The sequence below is a fragment of the Aspergillus versicolor genome (genome assembly GCF_001890125.1).
Source record: "Aspergillus versicolor CBS 583.65 unplaced genomic scaffold ASPVEscaffold_2, whole genome shotgun sequence".
NCBI classification, from domain to species: domain Eukaryota; kingdom Fungi; phylum Ascomycota; class Eurotiomycetes; order Eurotiales; family Aspergillaceae; genus Aspergillus; species Aspergillus versicolor.
The window spans coordinates 2994125-3011707 of NW_024467525.1; the positions used below are offsets into that span (position 1 = coordinate 2994125).

General features: G+C 50.2%; 6 protein-coding genes and 1 non-coding gene across 7 annotated transcripts; 3 read left to right on the forward strand and 4 right to left on the reverse strand.

Moving 5' to 3' along the window:
* The first annotated feature begins 864 nt into the window (after positions 1 to 864).
* ASPVEDRAFT_38405 (uncharacterized protein) lies at positions 865 to 2412 on the forward strand. The gene is made up of 2 exons (XM_040811695.1): positions 865 to 2185; positions 2254 to 2412. Exon 1 carries the CDS (start codon positions 980 to 982, stop codon positions 1919 to 1921), a length of 942 nt encoding a protein of 313 aa, XP_040664704.1. The 5' UTR covers positions 865 to 979; the 3' UTR covers positions 1922 to 2185; positions 2254 to 2412.
* Positions 2413 to 2689: 277 nt separating this feature from the next.
* ASPVEDRAFT_80571 (1,4-alpha-glucan branching enzyme GLC3) lies at positions 2690 to 5251 on the forward strand (the record flags this gene model as incomplete). Its single annotated transcript, XM_040816896.1, has 8 exons — positions 2690 to 2732; positions 2787 to 2911; positions 3012 to 3111; positions 3168 to 3280; positions 3331 to 4022; positions 4077 to 4412; positions 4471 to 5101; positions 5225 to 5251. 8 exons carry the CDS (start codon positions 2690 to 2692, stop codon positions 5249 to 5251), a joined length of 2067 nt encoding a protein of 688 aa, XP_040664705.1.
* Positions 5252 to 5803: 552 nt separating this feature from the next.
* Positions 5804 to 7927, reverse strand: ASPVEDRAFT_38408 (F1F0 ATP synthase subunit beta). Its single transcript, XM_040811696.1, has 5 exons — positions 7616 to 7927; positions 7508 to 7550; positions 7096 to 7412; positions 6180 to 7029; positions 5804 to 6117 (listed from the first exon to the last, which is right to left on the reverse strand). Exons 2-5 carry the CDS (start codon positions 7512 to 7514, stop codon positions 6035 to 6037), a joined length of 1257 nt encoding a protein of 418 aa, XP_040664706.1. The 5' UTR covers positions 7515 to 7550; positions 7616 to 7927; the 3' UTR covers positions 5804 to 6034.
* Positions 7928 to 9346: 1419 nt separating this feature from the next.
* Positions 9347 to 10121, reverse strand: ASPVEDRAFT_125573 (cytochrome c oxidase subunit IV family protein; the record flags this gene model as incomplete). Its single annotated transcript, XM_040806281.1, has 3 exons — positions 9347 to 9436; positions 9541 to 9734; positions 9812 to 10121. 3 exons carry the CDS (start codon positions 10119 to 10121, stop codon positions 9347 to 9349), a joined length of 594 nt encoding a protein of 197 aa, XP_040664707.1.
* An 833-nt stretch (positions 10122 to 10954) lies between these two features.
* Positions 10955 to 11686, reverse strand: ASPVEDRAFT_80574 (actin-binding ADF family protein; the record flags this gene model as incomplete). The annotated part of the gene is made up of 5 exons (XM_040816897.1): positions 10955 to 11092; positions 11150 to 11198; positions 11261 to 11521; positions 11603 to 11613; positions 11681 to 11686. 5 exons carry the CDS (start codon positions 11684 to 11686, stop codon positions 10955 to 10957), a joined length of 465 nt encoding a protein of 154 aa, XP_040664708.1.
* Positions 11687 to 13036: 1350 nt separating this feature from the next.
* ASPVEDRAFT_124046 (SH3 domain protein) lies at positions 13037 to 14751 on the reverse strand (the record flags this gene model as incomplete). The annotated part of the gene is made up of 4 exons (XM_040806145.1): positions 13037 to 14248; positions 14302 to 14461; positions 14518 to 14601; positions 14657 to 14751. The coding sequence occupies 4 exons, from the start codon at positions 14749 to 14751 to the stop codon at positions 13037 to 13039; spliced, it is 1551 nt and encodes a 516-aa protein (XP_040664709.1).
* A 2652-nt stretch (positions 14752 to 17403) lies between these two features.
* ASPVEDRAFT_t36 lies at positions 17404 to 17475 on the forward strand. Its single transcript has one exon. It is a non-coding gene; the product is annotated as a tRNA-Met (tRNA).
* The last annotated feature ends 108 nt before the right edge of the window (positions 17476 to 17583 follow it).

Genomic DNA, 17583 nt, shown 5'->3' on the forward strand with positions numbered 1-17583 from the left:
TTCTCCGGCGGCACCTCCTCCGAACACTGCCGGCAATCCACTATGGATCCTCCTTTCGCAAGATATACTTTCGAGAGTGTGCTCTAGTCCCATTCAGGAGAACTGTCTGGGACCTGATGTGCAGTGCACAACTCTTGATTCGTGGGTATGCGTCGATCTACACTCTGTTCCGACGATATGCTTTCCGTTCAGCTTGAAATTAAAGCCTCCTCCCTCACCGACCCCGACCGAAGACCTCCGGGCAGTGGACTCGCTGACTTGACCACTTGAGAGTTCGGTGGTGTTTCCATCGAAAGAGAACAACGCTGATCTCAATACCGATGCATCGTCCAGCGGGCTGCAGGGTGGGCGTTGTTCATGCACTTCGGACGTTTGCGAGCGTCACTCCGTCTCCCGATATTCAGTATTATCATCGTTCACTATATTGAAGTATAAGGTAGTAGTGGTCTGTCTGTCTATCTGGTAGGCTTCAAGAAGTCTGTATAGAGCCGCAAGTAGCTGAGGGGCCTTGGGTATCCCGGTGCACCGTTCGATATCACTACTGCCTGTCCTCCCCGAGTAGTAATCGAGACAAATACAAATACGAGCCGGGTCCAATTGTTAAACCTTCAGCCCTTTCACGTCCAGTAATACTACGTAGTGTTATTTGCCGCTATCCACAGCCTAGATCGTGCCTGAGTCGTGCTCCAGTTCCACGGAACTTCATGAGCTTAGTTGGAAAACCATCTCCGGCCCAGTCTCCAGCGGTTGATGGGTCAAGTAATCTAGCTTTTACAAGTGATGTGCAGTGATCATCATGGGAAAGATGCCGGGAACCCCTATGTGCGGCGGCATATAAGAGAGAAGAACTTTCCGTGAGAGGGAGATACATCTTGTCTTCCTACCTGCCACACACAAGTCAGTCATTCTCTCGTTATCTGTTTCCAACTTTAGTCACTCTCTTACCATCAACCAGTTACATTCTTGTACAACCCTCACCATGAAGGCCTCTCTCATCACTGCCCTCGCGGCCATGACCGCCTCAGTCGCAGCTGCTCCTGCTAAGACCGAGACCTGGTCCACTGAGTTCGACCTCGGAACCGTTACTGCTACTGCTACTGCTACTGCTACCACGTCTACCTCCACCCTCGCTCCTTCTGCGACCTCTTCTATTGTCGAGGCCCTTAACAACAAGGCTGATGGTGGGCTGGGTCAGGGAAGTGGACACATCGTCCAGGATGCCGGCCACGAGCTTGATGGTATCTTGACCATCACTGGCCCTAACGCCCAGAAGCTCCTGATCAAGCTCGCCCCTGAGGTTGCAGGCCTTCTCTCCTCCCTTGGTCTCCCTCCTCTTGGAACTGCTGTCGGTTCCGTCGTCGCCAGCGCCAGCTCCATTGGTGAGCTTGTTACCGGCCTCGGCCCCAACGTTGACGGTCTGTTGACCGCTGTTGGTGCGGGCGGTGACTACCTTCTCATCCAACTCTCCCCTGTTGTCGCTGGTCTTCTTTCTGGCCTCGGTCTTCCCGGTGTCGGTGTTCCCGTTGGCACTGCTCTTGTGACCGTTGGCAACAACTTGAAGCGTGACATTCTTGGAGACATCATCCCCAACATCAGGAACCTCGTTGAGGTTGAGGGTGACAATGCTGAGCGTCTCCTCATTCAGCTGAGCCCTTCCGTTACTGCTCTCGTCACTGGCCTCGGTCTTCCTACTGTTGGTGCCCCTCTCGGCAAGGTTATTGACGATGCCGCGGACGTCGGCAAGCTGGTCAACCACGTTGGTGCCCCCGTTGAGGAGCTTCTCACCGTTGTCCGTAAGGATGGCAAGGCCCTCCTCATCCGCCTCTCTCCTGACGTTGCTGCCACCGTTGCCGGTCTCGGCCTCACTGGTGTCGGTGCTTCCGTCGGTTCCGTCGTTGCCACCCTCGGCAACGAGCTTTAAAGGAGCTGTAAGTAAAGGTCAAGAAGGAGCTTGCGACAATTTGCTAACGCTTATATTGTTCGTTCAGCACCCAATACCTCTTCTTAAACGCCAATTATTATTTTTGCCGAATTCAAGGTTTTTAGCGGTGGCGGGTTAACGACGCATATTAAACCGTTTCTGTGACTTGGAGTGCCGTACATGGCTGTTTCTTCTTGTGGATAGATTAGGGACATAGCCCTTTTAATTAAAATGATGACTTGACTTGTAAACCTATTCTTAAACCTATTCTCCCATGAGCTTTATTAGTCTTGAGTCCCGATCCGGTTCTGTTGAGCAGTGATGGCACGTACCTCTTGAGTCTAGGCCCTTCAACCAGTCTAAGTGGAAACCATTAATCTACCTTCACGACGCAGGCAATAGTAGAAATTTCCCCAATCAAGTTTTGGTGTGGGCAATTATCACCCACCTTGTCCCAGTCGATGAGCGCGATAATTCCCGTAGTTGCTAAGATGCAGACGGGAGAGAACGTTGTGGAGGGGGAACGGCGAAGTGTGGTGATGTCACCCGCGATATCGAGGACACGGACCCCCCCGCATCAAGGCAACGCTCCCCTCCAGGAACAGAGCTCTGAACCACTTCTTTCCCCTGTCCGGTTCACCTCTTTGCATTTTCTGTCGACCCTTTGATAAACAGTTTCACCGTCCTGATCATCTTTCTGTGGAATTTCTCACTTTCGAAGCGATTCGCGGCGCCGATAACAAGCTTAAGCTAGCTTATCTTGCTGCTATGGCTTCCTCCAGCGGGCCCTCAGCTCCATCGGATGGCACCGGTGGGTCAGCGAATTCTCATTATTTGCTCAATGCCATTCTGACATCTAGTACAGGTATCATAGACCTTGACCCGTGGCTGGAGCCCTTCCGGGAAGCTATTCAGCGTCGATTCAACTACGTTGAGAGCTGGGTTAAGACCGTCAACGAGGTCGAAGGGGGACTGGAGAAATTCAGCAAGGTACGTGCAAAAAAGCACTCACAATTCCAATGATCCAGTGTTGTTCTTTCCAATAGGCCACAGTCAGTCAGCTAATTGAATTGTATCGCGAATCCAACAGGGCTACGAGAAGTTCGGATTCAATGTCAGCGATAACGGCGACATTATCTACAGAGAATGGGCTCCAAGCGCCGTGGAAGCGTCTCTGGTGGGTGAATTCAGTATGTCCAGCCTTGTGGAATAATTAGCCAGTTGGTCGCGTTACTGAGACTGGCAGATAATTGGGATACGAAAGCGGATCCGATGACGAAAGACGACTTTGGTGTTTGGGGGATTACTCTTCCAGCAAAGGAGGGTGTTCCAGTTATACGGCATGATAGCAAAGTGAAGGTATGCATGCTATTTACGCAGTCCCTCGCTCAGAGTCTTACGCCAAATAGATTTCGATGGTTACGCCCAGTGGAGAACGCATATATCGAATTCCTGCATGGATAAAACGTGTTGTGCAGGACTTGAACGTATCACCCGTATACGAATCCGTATTCTGGAATCCTCCAAAGGAAAAACGGTACAATTTTCAGCATACTCGTCCTAAGAAGCCTGAAAGTCTACGTATCTACGAGGCCCATGTAGGCATCTCGTCCCCTGAAAATAAGGTAGCAACGTACAAGGAGTTCACGGCCAATATGCTTCCCCGGATCAAGTACCTTGGGTATAACGCAATCCAGCTCATGGCCGTCATGGAACACGCCTACTATGCCAGTTTTGGGTACCAAGTCAACAACTTCTTTGCGGCGAGTAGCCGCTACGGTAACCCAGAAGATCTGAAGGAATTGGTCGACGCGGCGCATAGCTTGGGACTGGTGGTACTTCTTGACGTTGTGCACAGTCATGCCTCGAAAAACGTTGATGACGGATTAAATATGTTTGATGGTAGTGACCATCTCTATTTCCATTCTGGGTCGAAAGGCCAGCACGGATTATGGGACAGTCGACTATTCAACTATGGAAGCCACGAGGTATTGCGTTTCCTCCTAAGCAACCTTCGCTTCTGGATGGAAGAATATGGCTTTGACGGCTTCCGCTTCGATGGAGTCACCAGCATGCTATATACCCATCACGGTATTGGAACGTGGGTTTTTCTTAGAACATGAGATGCTTGTGACGATTACTAACCAGGGTGTAGTGGTTTTTCTGGTGGATATCATGAGTACTTTGGTCCATCAGTCGACGACGATGGCGTAATGTACTTGGCTCTAGCAAACGAAATGCTGCACCGCCTCTACCCAGATTGTATAACCGTGGCGGAAGATGTCTCCGGTATGCCAGCACTATGCCTTCCACACAGCCTAGGTGGAATCGGGTTCGACTACCGTCTCGCCATGGCCATTCCAGATATGTACATTAAGCTTCTCAAGGAGAAGTCTGACAACGAATGGGACATTGGTAATCTCGCCTTCACCTTGACGAACAGACGCCATGGCGAGAAGACTATCGCTTACGCAGAAAGCCACGACCAGGCGTAAGTTATTACCCGAAATTCTCATCCAAGGAATATCAATACTAACTACCCTTCTCAGTCTCGTCGGCGACAAATCCCTCATGATGTGGCTCTGCGACAAAGAAATGTACACCCACATGTCCGTCCTCACAGATTTCACCCCCATCATCGAACGCGGCATGGCTCTCCACAAGATGATCCGCCTCGTCACTCACACCCTCGGCGGCGAAGGCTATCTCAACTTCGAAGGGAACGAGTTCGGACACCCCGAATGGCTTGACTTCCCACGTGCCGGCAATAACAACTCCTTCTGGTACGCCCGTCGCCAGCTCAATCTAACGGAAGACAATCTCCTACGCTATAAATTCCTCAACGAGTTCGACCGGGCCATGCAGCTCACTGAAGCCAAGTACGGCTGGCTACACTCCTCGCAAGCATATATCAGCCTCAAAAACGAGGCCGACAAGGTCCTTGTCTTTGAGCGAGCGGGTCTTCTCTGGGTCTTCAACTTCCATCCAACAGACAGCTTCACAGATTATCGAGTGGGTGTTGAAACTGCGGGGACTTATCGGGTTGTTCTTGATACCGACGATAAGCAGTTTGGTGGCCTAGGGAGGAATGACAAGTCGACGAGGTTCTTTACAACCGATATGGAGTGGAACGGGAGGAAGAACTTCTTGCAGGTTTATATCCCGACTCGGACGGCGTTGGTAAGTTGATCGATCCCCTTCTTTTTAAAAATCGTTTGGATACGTCCAATATCTTCTGTTCTCTCTCTATGTCTCTGTGGAAAGACAAAATACTAATCGCTCTATCAATTGTGCGTGTTGTAGGCCCTCGCTTTGGAAGAAACCATATAATGACATCTGAATCCCCATTCACAAGTTGGCTATAGAAGACGCCGGCCATCCGTGAATTTTTACGTCGAAGCGAATGATATATTCAACACATCATACATTAAGTCATTGCCTATCTTGTCACGCGATTATGATGATCTAATATGTTTCCTGGATCCATGTATAATTTTCATACACATAGTGACTAAGTCGTGTTGTCGGTTTATCTTGGAATCAACTGCGTATATATCAAAGAGAATAAATACGGCAATTCATATGTGAAGTAAATCGTAAATTCCACCTATTAGGTACAAGTCAACTTCCCGAAGGTTGGTTACAAAACAGCGAGTTATACGGTATATATATACACTTTCTCTTCTTGACCTGACGAATTTGGATATCACATTCAAGACTAGGTATATTACATTAAGCACTACAGCTACAAGCACAATGACTACGAAAGAGAGCAGATATAAGAATAAACCGTGTTTTCCAATCCAACAAAAGAAATGATACATGTTTGTCCCTGCCCGAGGGTATAAGGCCGGGTGTGGTCATTTAAATTTACTTACATGAGCACAATATATTGTCACACAAGTCTATAGATGTTTTCCATCCAAGACTTCAAAGGGGGAAATTGGGTGAGTGCTCTTTTCCCTTTTAGAAGTAGAGAGGATGGCCTTTCTTTTTCAACTTCCTTCTTCTCAATTCGAGTACTGTACACGCATCGACGGAAAATGGAACAATGAGAAAAGGAAGTCCATGTCTAACAAAAAGGAAAAAGAGCGCTTCAAAGCAATATTACATTTAGGCATTGTTGGAGAGTTCAGCCAAGATCTTCTCACCCTTAGCACGAGCGGAGGCCAAGTCACCAACCATGTAGAAGGCAGCTAGAAACAGAATTAGCACCAAGTATATTGAACTGTTATGGGGGGAGAAGAATATAACTTACCCTCAGGGAGGTCATCACCCTCACCGGCCATGATAGCCTTGAAGCTGTTGATGGTGTCCTTCAGGTCAACGAGCTTACCCTCGATACCAGTGAAGACCTGGGCGACGGTGAAAGGCTGACTGAGGAAACGCTCAAGCTTACGAGCACGCTCGACAGTAAGCTTGTCAGCCTCAGACAGTTCGTCCATACCAAGAATGGCAATGATATCCTGGAGAGACTTGTACTCCTGGAGCATCTGCTGGACGCGGGTGGCGGTGTTGTAGTGCTCTTCACCGACAATACGGGGGTCGAGCATACGAGACTTGGAGTCAAGAGGGTCGACAGCAGGGTAGATACCCAACTCAGAGATACCACGGGACAAGACAGTGGTGGCGTCCAAGTGAGCGAAGGTGGTGGCGGGGGCAGGATCAGTCAGATCGTCAGCGGGCACGTAGACGGCCTGGACGGAGGTAATGGAACCCTTGGTGGTGGTGGTAATACGCTCCTGCATACCACCCATGTCGACGGCCAGAGTGGGCTGGTAACCGACGGCAGAGGGGATACGACCAAGAAGGGCAGACACCTCGGAACCGGCCTGGGTGAAACGGAAAATGTTGTCAATGAAGAGCAGCACGTCCTGACCCTCGTCGTCACGGAAGTATTCGGCGATGGTCAGACCAGTAAGGGCGACACGGGCGCGAGCACCTGGGGGCTCGTTCATCTGACCGAACACAAGCGACACCTTGGATTCACCATCGAGCTGAATGACACCAGTCTCCTGCATTTCGTGGTACAGATCGTTACCCTCACGGGTACGCTCACCGACACCACAGAAGACGGAGTAACCACCGTGAGCCTTGGCGATGTTGTTCTACAAGGAATCATGTTAGAAAATTTGTTGCCTTTTCTTTTTGTGTGTTCAAGAAGAGAAACTTACAATCAGCTCCTGAATGAACACAGTCTTTCCCACACCGGCACCACCGAAGAGACCAATCTTACCACCACGGGCGTAGGGGGCAAGAAGGTCGACAACCTTGATACCAGTGACGAGAATCTCAGCAGAGGTAGACTGCTCAATGAACTCGGGAGCCTCAGCGTGGATAGGAGAGTACTTGGCGGCCTTGACGGGACCACGCTCGTCAATGGGGTCACCAGTGACGTTGACGATACGGCCAAGGGTACCAGGACCGACGGGGATGGTGATGGGAGCACCGGTGTCACGGGCGGCAGCACCACGGGTAAGACCCTCGGTACCTAAGAACGGAGATATCAATATTTTGCTCCAGGCTTGTTGGGGGAGGCCAGGGGCGACGTGTTCACGCCCATAGCCGGAAGGAACAGCGACTTACCATCCATAGCAATAGCACGGACGACATTCTCACCCAAGTGTTGCTATGAATTGTTAGCTACAAGAACTTGATGTCATCAATCGAGATTTTGATATCAGGAATACATACAGAAACCTCGAGAACAAGCTTCTGACCGTTGTTCTCGGTCTCGATGGCGTTGAGAATGGCGGGAAGCTTCTCGCCCTCGAACTTCACTGTAGTCGCAGGTCAGATATCGTGTTCTTGTACAATTATAAAGTTGTTGTTGATGGATGTCGCGATGAAATCGAAGGTAGAAAAGATTTTCGCGCAGCCGCCAACGGGGATGACTAGGGCGGAATCGAGGAACATACCGTCGACGACGGCACCAATGACCTGGTGAATCTTTCCACCAGCAGCAGTCTCGGTGCTGGCGAACCTAGCGAGGGAAGGAAAGCCATTGAGCTTGGAGGGCTGGAGGGAACGGCGTGCGACGGAGGCAGGTCGAGCAAAAGCAGCCCTCCCGAAGGTCCGGGCCAGACCGCTGTTAGAAAGGAAAAAACACGGGTCAGCGCGAGAGAAAATAATAATAATAATTGAGAAGGGGAGTGACAAACCTCTTGAACATGGTGATGGTGTTGAAGAGCGAAAAGGGTATAGGATGGGGACAGGTGAGAAGATGGAAGAGGAAGAGAGGAGAGGAAAGGGAAGAGTTGAGGTGAGGTTGGAACTTGGGACACGAATGTGGCCGGCTTAGCCTTTACGGGGCTTGTGCCGACCGGTCCCGTGATCTTCCGTACCGGAGCAACGAGGCACAGGGCAGGCCAAACGAGCAAAAGTTATGGACGAGCTAATCTCTATAATTATTGAGCTTACTTTAAACTACAGGCCAAATAAATAATTCTATATTTTCTATCCTGAAGCTCGAGTCCATCTCTGGTGCTGTCGAGGCTCCCGAGCTTGCCCGTCCGGTTGTTACGGGAACTCAAAATGAGGAGGTTTAGGTCTTGGCAACCGGATGCAAGGAAGACGAACTGATCCCCCGGTGAGCTGCACCAACAGCGCGTTGAAGAGTCTCGTCATACCCATGAATTGCCGAATGGTGCATCAAGTCTCGCGAGAAAAAATATCACAGTAATTTTTACTCATTCTAGTCAGCCATATTGGTGTCTCGCACCTCCGAAACAAACCCTGTGGACAGCTTTACTCGGCTCTAACCCGTTACGGATCTGGAATGACAGTCCCGAAAATTTTCATCCTGTTTTGGGAAGCCCCTGTTGTTGGCAATAATATGGAGTACACCGAGCAGGGAAGCCCAGAACTATCTGCAAAAATAAATAAACTGTTTTAAAAGCAGTGGTTCTTCGAAATACGTATTTCAGCCCTCCATTGGCAGGAGCGAAATATAACCTCGGTCGTGGGTTGATTAAGCTATGTTGTCATGCAGACCTTGCCAGTTCCGAACCACTTACGTAGCAGTTCCAGGGAGGACAGCCAGCAGCTCATCAGCTGTATACACGCCATCCCCCATCGCGTAAATCTCCTATATGGACAGGATCTTTAGGCTTGAACAGATCTGCGGTTTTTAGCAGAGTCTAGTTGTAAGAGAAAGTAGACCAAAAGCCAAACGAAAGCGAGACGAAACATGTTCTATGACTACAAAGGAGATACATTGATTATGGCACAGTACGAGATACACAGGTCTTTTTCGGCCGAAGTTGACAAAACAAGTGAGACACAGGCGAATAATCGTGCCCACGAACAATGGGCTCACGGCCAGCATTGCCAGAGAGTGGTGGGTGATAGGCGCTCGGCTCCATCGCGTCCTATCGAGTATGTCCAGTAGCGATACCTGACTCTCCCAAAATTCTATACGTCAATTTATGACTTCTCAAGGGGAGGGCTCTGAACGAATCCCTTGCCCTCGTAGCCCTCGCTGCTGATACCGTAAAGGGGGTTCATCTTCTCGCGCTGTTATAAGAGAAAAAGAAACCGTCAGTAACAAACTCAAATCGGTCGCGAAAATAACACAAAGAAAGATAACCGAGGTAGGGATATTCAATGCGGGAACATACCAGAGCGTATTCGTTGGAAGCCTCCTGCCATTCCTTGCTCATGGTCTTAGGCTGGGGCTTAGCGAAGGCGTGGACGAGGTAGAAGACGCCGACAGACACAGCGCAGAGCTGAGCGACCTTGATGAAGATCTTGAGACCCTCACCCTTGGGGGGTTGAGAACGGGGTCCGTGAGGTCCGAAAGCGATCCAGTAGGCTAGCAAAGTAATATATGTCAGGCAAAATTCTTATATAACCATTGGGCAACACGATATGTTATGAGGGAATACATACCAGCCTTCTTCTCCTGGATGGTCATCTGGTGCCAGTCAACCTTCATGCGGTCCCGGAGCTGCATCCACAGGTCGGCCTGCTCCTGGGGGGGCAGAGCCTCCCAGCGCTTCTCGATACCGGCGAGTGTGGGATTGGCAATGGCGTGCTCGGAGGCGGCGCGGGTCTGCTGGGGAGCGATAGACTTCTTCTCAGCCTGAGGACGGGCATTGAGGCAAGCCATAGGGCTTGAAACAGTGCGGTAGGAACGAATGGCAGACATCGGCATGGCCGAGCTACGAGCAGCAGCCCGAGAAATGGAGGGAGCGAACATTGTGCGAGGGGCCAGAGGGCCAACTAAAAATCAATCGATAATGAAAAGTACTCTCGAATAAGCGAGAGAAGCAATGCCTCAGGACCGAGGAGAATTGATGCGGGAGGGACGAGGGGAGGTTGTGATCGAAACTCGCGATGGAAGAGACAGAGACGACGTTCAACTTGTGGTTTGAGGTGCGGAAGTTGGAGGACCCGGACTAAGCCTGGTTTTCGCGCCCGCTCATTGGTCCGCCTCCCAATCTGGCTGTCACTGCACATCGCACCACCCCCTTCAGATTCCTAATCCCTCCGTTCTCACTGACAAGTTGCACTACCACTTCACTGTATCCCATATTTCATGCTGTGTTTGGACACACAATGCTTGGTTCGGGCATTAAACTATGTCCTATCGCTCAATTCAGGATCGTGAGCTTAGCCGGTGTCATCAGAGCCCTCTCACCCCCGTCTACAGACTACTCAGTTCCATGACTCGTCAAGAAACAGCGTCTAGCAATCATTTATATGGAAGAGATATTGTGTCTTACTCTACAGCAAACTGCAGGAGTTATCTTCTGCTGCAGGCAGAAGTATTCTGTACAGGCGAACGCTGACGAACAAGGAAAAGGAAAATGACAAAAAAGTGCAGCCTCCCAATAGCTCGTTCGCAGAGAGTCGCCACGGTCGCGAAACTCGGATATGGTCACTATTCAGGCAGTCAAGTCGTAACGATCTGATATTGAACTAAATGCGCGCAAGAAGGATTATCGGCACTCTGAAAACCCTAAGAAAGGCTGTGCAGTGCGAAAGCCCACGCCATCACATTTTGCCCCGGACCCAGCCGTCGGCGTTCGTCTATTTGGCCTTACCACGGCTGGCCTCGGCGAGGATAGTCTTCCACGCGATATCACTCTTGTCGTCGGCGTGGATGGAAGTGTGGACGTTAAGGGCGTTCTTCAGAACCTCCCGAGTGCTGGCGTAGATCATAGACCACTATTGTTCTGTGTGAGCAACTCGCTTCGCGATCAGCGGGGTCGGGCAGATACATACGATAGTGGAAGTCCCGGAAGGCACCCAAGAGATGAACATGATCTTGCTTCTACGGGTGGCAAAGTTGTCAGCCAGGCACATTCTAATGGGGGGCAACTAGTGAATATATACCTCATGCCCTCACCACCACCTAGGTCATACTCGACGTCGTAGACAGCATAGCGAGGAGCGGGGTTGCCATTGCTGTCCTTGGCGGCTTCAAGCTTCTCGAGGAAAGCCTCGTAGTCTGTGTCTTCAGAGACATCCTCAACTACAACCTCCTTCTTGTTGTCGGCGATCTTGTAGATGATGAACTTGGGCTTGGCTCCCTTTGTACCTCCGGTCATGCGTAGGTTGTTGAATGCGGTCAGGCATTCATCCTGGATGGTAACACTGAGGGTTCACGGCCGTTAGAACTGTACGGAAATGACGAACGATATAACGACGGTATGGAGAAAGCACGAAGGAACATACCCAGATGCGAGCTATTCAGGGACAAACAATGGTCAGTACAAGACGTGTATCAAGAGCGCGACTGGATCGAATACATACAGACATGGTTGTTTTTAGTTAAAGGTTGTATAACGAGTTCAAGGTGTAATGTTAACCTGCACCGCCAAACGACGTCAGCTGCAATTGTTCGCCTTTCGGTCCGCTCAGTCTGCGGAAAACAGGAGTCCATAGAACGCTTCGGGTAGTGCCACTGACCAACAAGACACTGAGGCAGAGGCAAGAAACCAAGTGGCTCAAAGGTGATTCGAGTTATGGGGAGCGGGAGAAAGGTGGTGAGGATGGGGGAACCGAGATGGAGATAGAGGGGCATTCATTCCAAGTTGTTGTGCTTGCGTTAGTGGTTGCTAGTGGGGGTCCCCTCTCAACCGCACGTGATTCGCTGTCGTTAGACCAAGGCCGCACTGTCAGCCCCTGAACAATTTCTTTGCTGATGTCAGGCAAAATGATTTTTCCTAGAATCGTGCAGCCTGCAGCTGCAGCCAACTATTTAAGGCTATCTCGGCTCGGTAGATCACGCAGGCCATTCAAAGTGTTGACTAACTAGAAAGTGAGCTGAGCAAAGTTTGGATCTCAAACTCTCCGATGGATGTTGGCTGTTGCAGTTTAGGACTATTTACTACATAGTATACTACATAGTATAACAGGCGAATACTACGGCTACAGACGCAATGATTCACGGTATTCACTGATATGAAACAGTATCTGTATGTCTAGTATTGCAGCTCACGAAGTTAAGTAAATGAATGTACATAGATCGATATGTACTAAGAAATAAAACGTTCATTACAATGGAGAACGAGATGAAGGTGGAAAATGACCACTCCACATCTGATGAATAGAATCTCTTCCTCCGCGTATTAATGTGCACCGAATATGTATTGCGACTCATTGAGGGTTGTTGTTGAACCCAGACGGTGTCGTCAGAAGTAATCGAATACAAGACAATAGTGACATGTCTAACAAGAGAAGAGCAAATAGGCTGCTGAATGAAGGGGTATATAAGAGCAAAGCGCTAAAGGAAAGAAAGCCGTCTCAGACGCATTCGGTGAGATCTCGAGGGTCTGCCGAGATGTGGACAACGGTAAGGCGAGAAGATCGAATGAAACAAGGTTGAACAACGCATGAATAGGCAATGCGTGTTTGAATTGAGCGGCGTCGGGTATCGGTGAAAGCAGACCAATAAAACGATCCGCAGGTAGGTGTTTGCGTTTAACTGGTAAGGTTGTTTGTAGTGACTGAGGCGTAAAAACCAGGCCTCCCCAAACAGCAGGCAATGGAGTAACCGATCCTCAAAATCGTAGAAGAACAAAGGCATTATCGTGAAGGCGTAAACCGGCATGAGAAGCACATGCTCTAGTCAAAAAGTAGATGCACTTTTTTTTTTCCTGCAGGTTTTCAGGGACCGTCATCTTCTTGTCCGCCATCGATTATTTTCCTCCAGTGTTGAGGGAGGCAAACGCAAACCAACGGGAATGCTTTGATCTCACCCGACGGGGCTGGGGACGTTCTCTGGGAGCGATTTGAAAAACCGCTATCACGTTGTTCTCGATGTCTGACCTCGTACTCTTCCGCGGTCTCAAGGACACGAACACCCGTGGCCCATCCGTCATCCCAAATACCTATCACCTTGATTATTTCACCACGTTCCAAGCCAAACTCGTCACCTGCCCGCGGTTGGTAAGCCCAAAGCACTGCAACCTTGTCACCAGGATGAATGTCGTCCTGAGAGTAGTAGTCTTGGAAAGATGATAGCTGTTCAGACTGCCCACTCGTCAATCCTTCCGGAGAGGAGTAGTGCCCAATCGTACCCGAGCGAGGAGAGGTATCGCTACCCGCACCTGCGAGGGCAGAGTTACTCGAGAGGGAGCCTTGTCGTTTTCCAGTCGTGGGCGGAATCTTCTTGTGCATGGCCCCAGGGCTTGCAAATCCTTCGGAGTCGGAAGTATCACTACCATACTTGGCACTGCCAAAGAACGCGTCCGAATTGCGGGAGCGAGGAGAGTGGCTTGGGGCCTCACGTAGTGCAGACATTCTCGCAACACGTCCAGGCGCGGCGAAGGTCGGGCTCTCAGGCTGCTGCATTGGAGACCCCTTTCTCTGGGGATTCGGCTTGTTCAGAGAACTGTCATCCCCAGCCTCACGTTTCCGTCGACAGTAGTAGATCAAGCCGAACGCTATCAGAGCGGCCAGAAGCGCGAAACCGGCAACAGCACCTATAACAATACCCGCTATCTGGCCACCGGATAAGCCACCGTCCGAATCGGTGTCGGAAGCTGCGTCAGATGTATATATGGGGATAAACGACGTGGATGGCGTTGGGATATCGACACCTTCGCATCGAGTCGCCGCATTTGCATTTATACAGCAAGAATCCGTGGAATTGGTCGTGCTCGACGCGCAAAAGCTGCAAAGCCCGAGAAGATTCGATCGGTAGCCGCATTCATTGGGTTCATTGTCTGCCCCTCTTACGCACGATGTTTCGAGTGCACCATTAGGCCCAATGCACACAGAGAAATCTGCGCGGACCTGGTTGAGATAGTCGCCTCGTCGGTCGGGGCAAAGCTCGTCGTTAACCGCAATCTCCTCCTCACTGGAAGCCATTGATGCCTGTTGCGCAGTGTTAGAAATTTGACCGAAATGAGGTCAGAAAGATGACTTACGCAATCCTCGGCGCAGAGTGGTCGTGTTTGCTCGGACGATAAATCGCAGCTCGTCGCGGAGCTTTGAACTAGGCCACTGCAAATGGCGCTTGTGGTATAGCGCGCATAGTATTCGCTAGTATTGGTGAGATCACCTTGACATCCCAGGTAGACAGCATATCTGTGGCAATGTTTAGCTCTACACGTCTCCACGTCTCATAGCCAAAGTCAACTCACTTATTCTGAATGTACGACCCCAATACGTAGCTCTCAAGTGCCTTGTCAAAGTCGTCTAGGTTCGAGACGTTTCGCAAAAAAGGACTGTGCAAAAACGGGTCAGCGCGTGGGATTCTGCCTTCTGGGTTGCTAAACCTACAAGTCATTGTGAAGGTCGGAGTTTGTGGAGATCGAAGAGCCATTGAACGCAGGGCATTGGGTTGAGCCCGACAACGGGATGCACGAGTCGGACATGGTGTTCCTTGCCCGTTTGTGAATACTCTTCCGGTTGATTCGCGGAAGCGGGTTCTTCACAATCCAATAGTCAACTTAACAGGTGAGCTGGTGGCAGGGCTCTATCATGCTGTATCGTCCCGCTCGTCTGTTTACCGGTTTCTCTTGGATTTTTAGACACACGATCACCTCCGTGCAGATCGCGTTGAACCGGTAAACGAGCGGCAGAGACCCGAGTCTCGAAAGGGCAGAAAAGAAGCGAGAAAGAGGAGAAAAGAGAAAGGAAAAGGTCCACGGAGGAGGTGAAGAATCGAAGCAAACGAGTGACGGGGTCCACACCAGGGGAGCGGTTGCAAAAATAAGAACGGAGAACCACGCAGTGGGCAAAGGGGATGCAAGATCAGGGAGCCGAATTGACTCGATGCTGGGAACAGGCCAGGAACACAAGGGCAGCGCTGATCGGGGGAAGAACCAAGACTAAACCAAGCAGGAAGTCGCTGGAGTCCGCCCGTTGGTCCAATCCGTAAATAAAACTCGATGGGCCCGTGATTTCCCTGCTGGGGTTCGCTTGTGTTCCTGCACAGACAAAGGATCCAGGCGCCTGCGGTCGTGCACTCAGATCCCGGTCGCACAGAGAGGCTGAAAGCAAGGCGAGAAAGCCCTTTGATGCGGAACTTGAGGGACAGAGGAAATCGAAAGCGAGGGCCAGGCTGCAGCAAGGTTGACCTGGAGCTCAAAAGGGGGGAGCACGGCTGGCTGGAGGTTTGCCTGTTGCCAGAGTGCAATTTAACCAGCCTCCACACCAGTCCACTCTTGCACAAGCTAGACGGTTCGGGCAGTTCAACAACAAATTCGATCTGACTTTACGGAGTACGATCCCCTCAATTCCACCGCGATTCAGCAAGGCTCGAGTCTACTTATACGGGTTGGGCGTCAATGGGGATGGCGACAACAGGAAATGGCCTGCCTTGCTTGTATACCCATCATTATTATCAGCCCTTGTGGTTTGTTAAGCTGCACGACTCGGGCCAGGGTCGGCAAATCTCTGTCGGACACAGATCGAGCGGGGAACCTGGGCAGAACCGCGCAATCCACGCTGCGATGAAGCGTGAGATTTGTAGTCTACTCTGTAACTCGGGAGCTGTGACCTGTATTCAAGCCGCCCTGTGCCAGCGGTAATCAATTGACGTGGCCGACGTCCAACACAACTGCCATCAAAGGCTTTCGATACATCTCGCACTACGAAACCTTCACAGATAGAGTTTTGTGGAATCGAACGGGCCATGCTTTCGGTGGTCTACCAGAGAAGCTGTCCCAGGGGACGGAATGCAGAATTTCCGACGTCCAGCTTATTCCAGTGTACTATTTATTTGCATTTGCAAGGGTCACTGCAAGGTTTCTATTTCTGATTCCGTCCTTGCTCGATTATTCGTATCACATTTCCGACCTCCAGGTCCGTTGTTTCAGGTTCTGCAGGACGACAGTTCGCCATGCACGGCCACTGAAATCGAGCTGATCCCAATTCTTGCCTTGGCCTCTGGAAGTCTTACTCTCGGCAGTCAATAATCCTGAATCCAGGCTCCATTTCTCGTTCGCTTAGCTATTGGAGACTGGGAGTCTCTTCTTTCTGGATTAGATAATTAATGGCTTATGTTTTCCGTGTATTGGACAGGTACTATTGGCCTATTGGGTGAGTGAGTGAATCTTTGGGCTTCTCTTCCACGTGGGCAGCGACTCCTACCAGAGTTAGTCTCTTACCATTGCGCCACGTCGAGCCCCTGCCGTTGATGTCGCAATTATGTGATGTGCTGGTCGAAATTCGAGAACTGCCTTTCCAACTTGGTTGTTCGCCCGTTCGTAGTATTTGCGTCATCGCAGATATATAGTGGACGAAATTTCGTGGGGTTTTACACATATATATATATATATATGTGGGCTGCTCGTATCGCCTGTACCCAACGCCGGCCTTATCGTAGAGGGGTAGCTTCAATTAAGATGGGATCAACTACATCCAATGTCATAGAAATAGCCAGGCGAAAATATTGATAATACCAGTGCTCCTTTACCGGTTGTATTATCATGGGATTAATTGCCCATAGTCAATGGACCGTGGTCGAAACTCAAACACAGGCATCAATGTCGATAGCACCAGCCATCAAGTCCGTCAGCCATCGCCAATAAGATGAGTTTCTATTTAAAATGGAAAAGACCTAATATATGCTTTACCCTCTCAACCCAATCTGGTTGGAGTGAGGGATTTGGCAGCAGTATATGTGAGATGATTAAATTTTTGATCAACCACCACATACCCCATCTACCAAGGGTACCCTGTATTCTACCGAATCCCCCAGTTATCACCGAGACCCTACTCACGAAGACTTGGTGATCGTACCAAATAGCAGCTTTGAGATGATGCTTGACGACATCATCTGTCCTTCATGGGTGAGGTGGGGCGTGAAATTGGCGCTTATCCAGATACGGTTAGTCCAAGACCAGCTTCCCGCGTCAATGCCGCCTTTCATTGGCCCAAACCTTAATGGACCCACAACCTTAGCGGCTCGACCTAACTGGCGGGACTAAACCAGGATCCAGTTTAAGGACTTCCATCCAGCGTTTAAGACCCTCCACAAACTCGCATGAAACCCTGCATTCCACAATCATCTCCAACAAGCAAGCATGTTAGCTCAGGGGAAGAGCGCCGGGCTCATAACCCGGAGGACCCTGGATCGAAACCAGGACATGCTAAATCAACTTTTTGTTTTCGGATCTGTCTATGAACTGCTGCTGCCTTCAAACGTGGGTTCTCACTGGTTTGCACCCCCTTCCTTCTTATTTTTGGGCAGTGCACTGTTT

What these genes read in the sequence shown, in the direction of transcription:
- ASPVEDRAFT_38408 (XM_040811696.1), bottom strand. An exon ending in TGTTCATTCAGGAGCTGATT is followed by an intron (nt 7,030 to 7,095) that starts GTAAGTTTCTCT and finishes GATTCCTTGTAG; the next exon opens with AACAACATCGCCAAGGCTCA. An exon ending in GGGTGATGACCTCCCTGAGG is followed by an intron (nt 6,118 to 6,179) that starts GTAAGTTATATT and finishes TTCTGTTTCTAG; the next exon opens with CTGCCTTCTACATGGTTGGT.
- ASPVEDRAFT_38405 (XM_040811695.1), top strand. Translation starts at nt 980, where the DNA reads ATGAAGGCCTCTCTCATCACTGCCCTCGCGGCCATGACCGCCTCAGTC.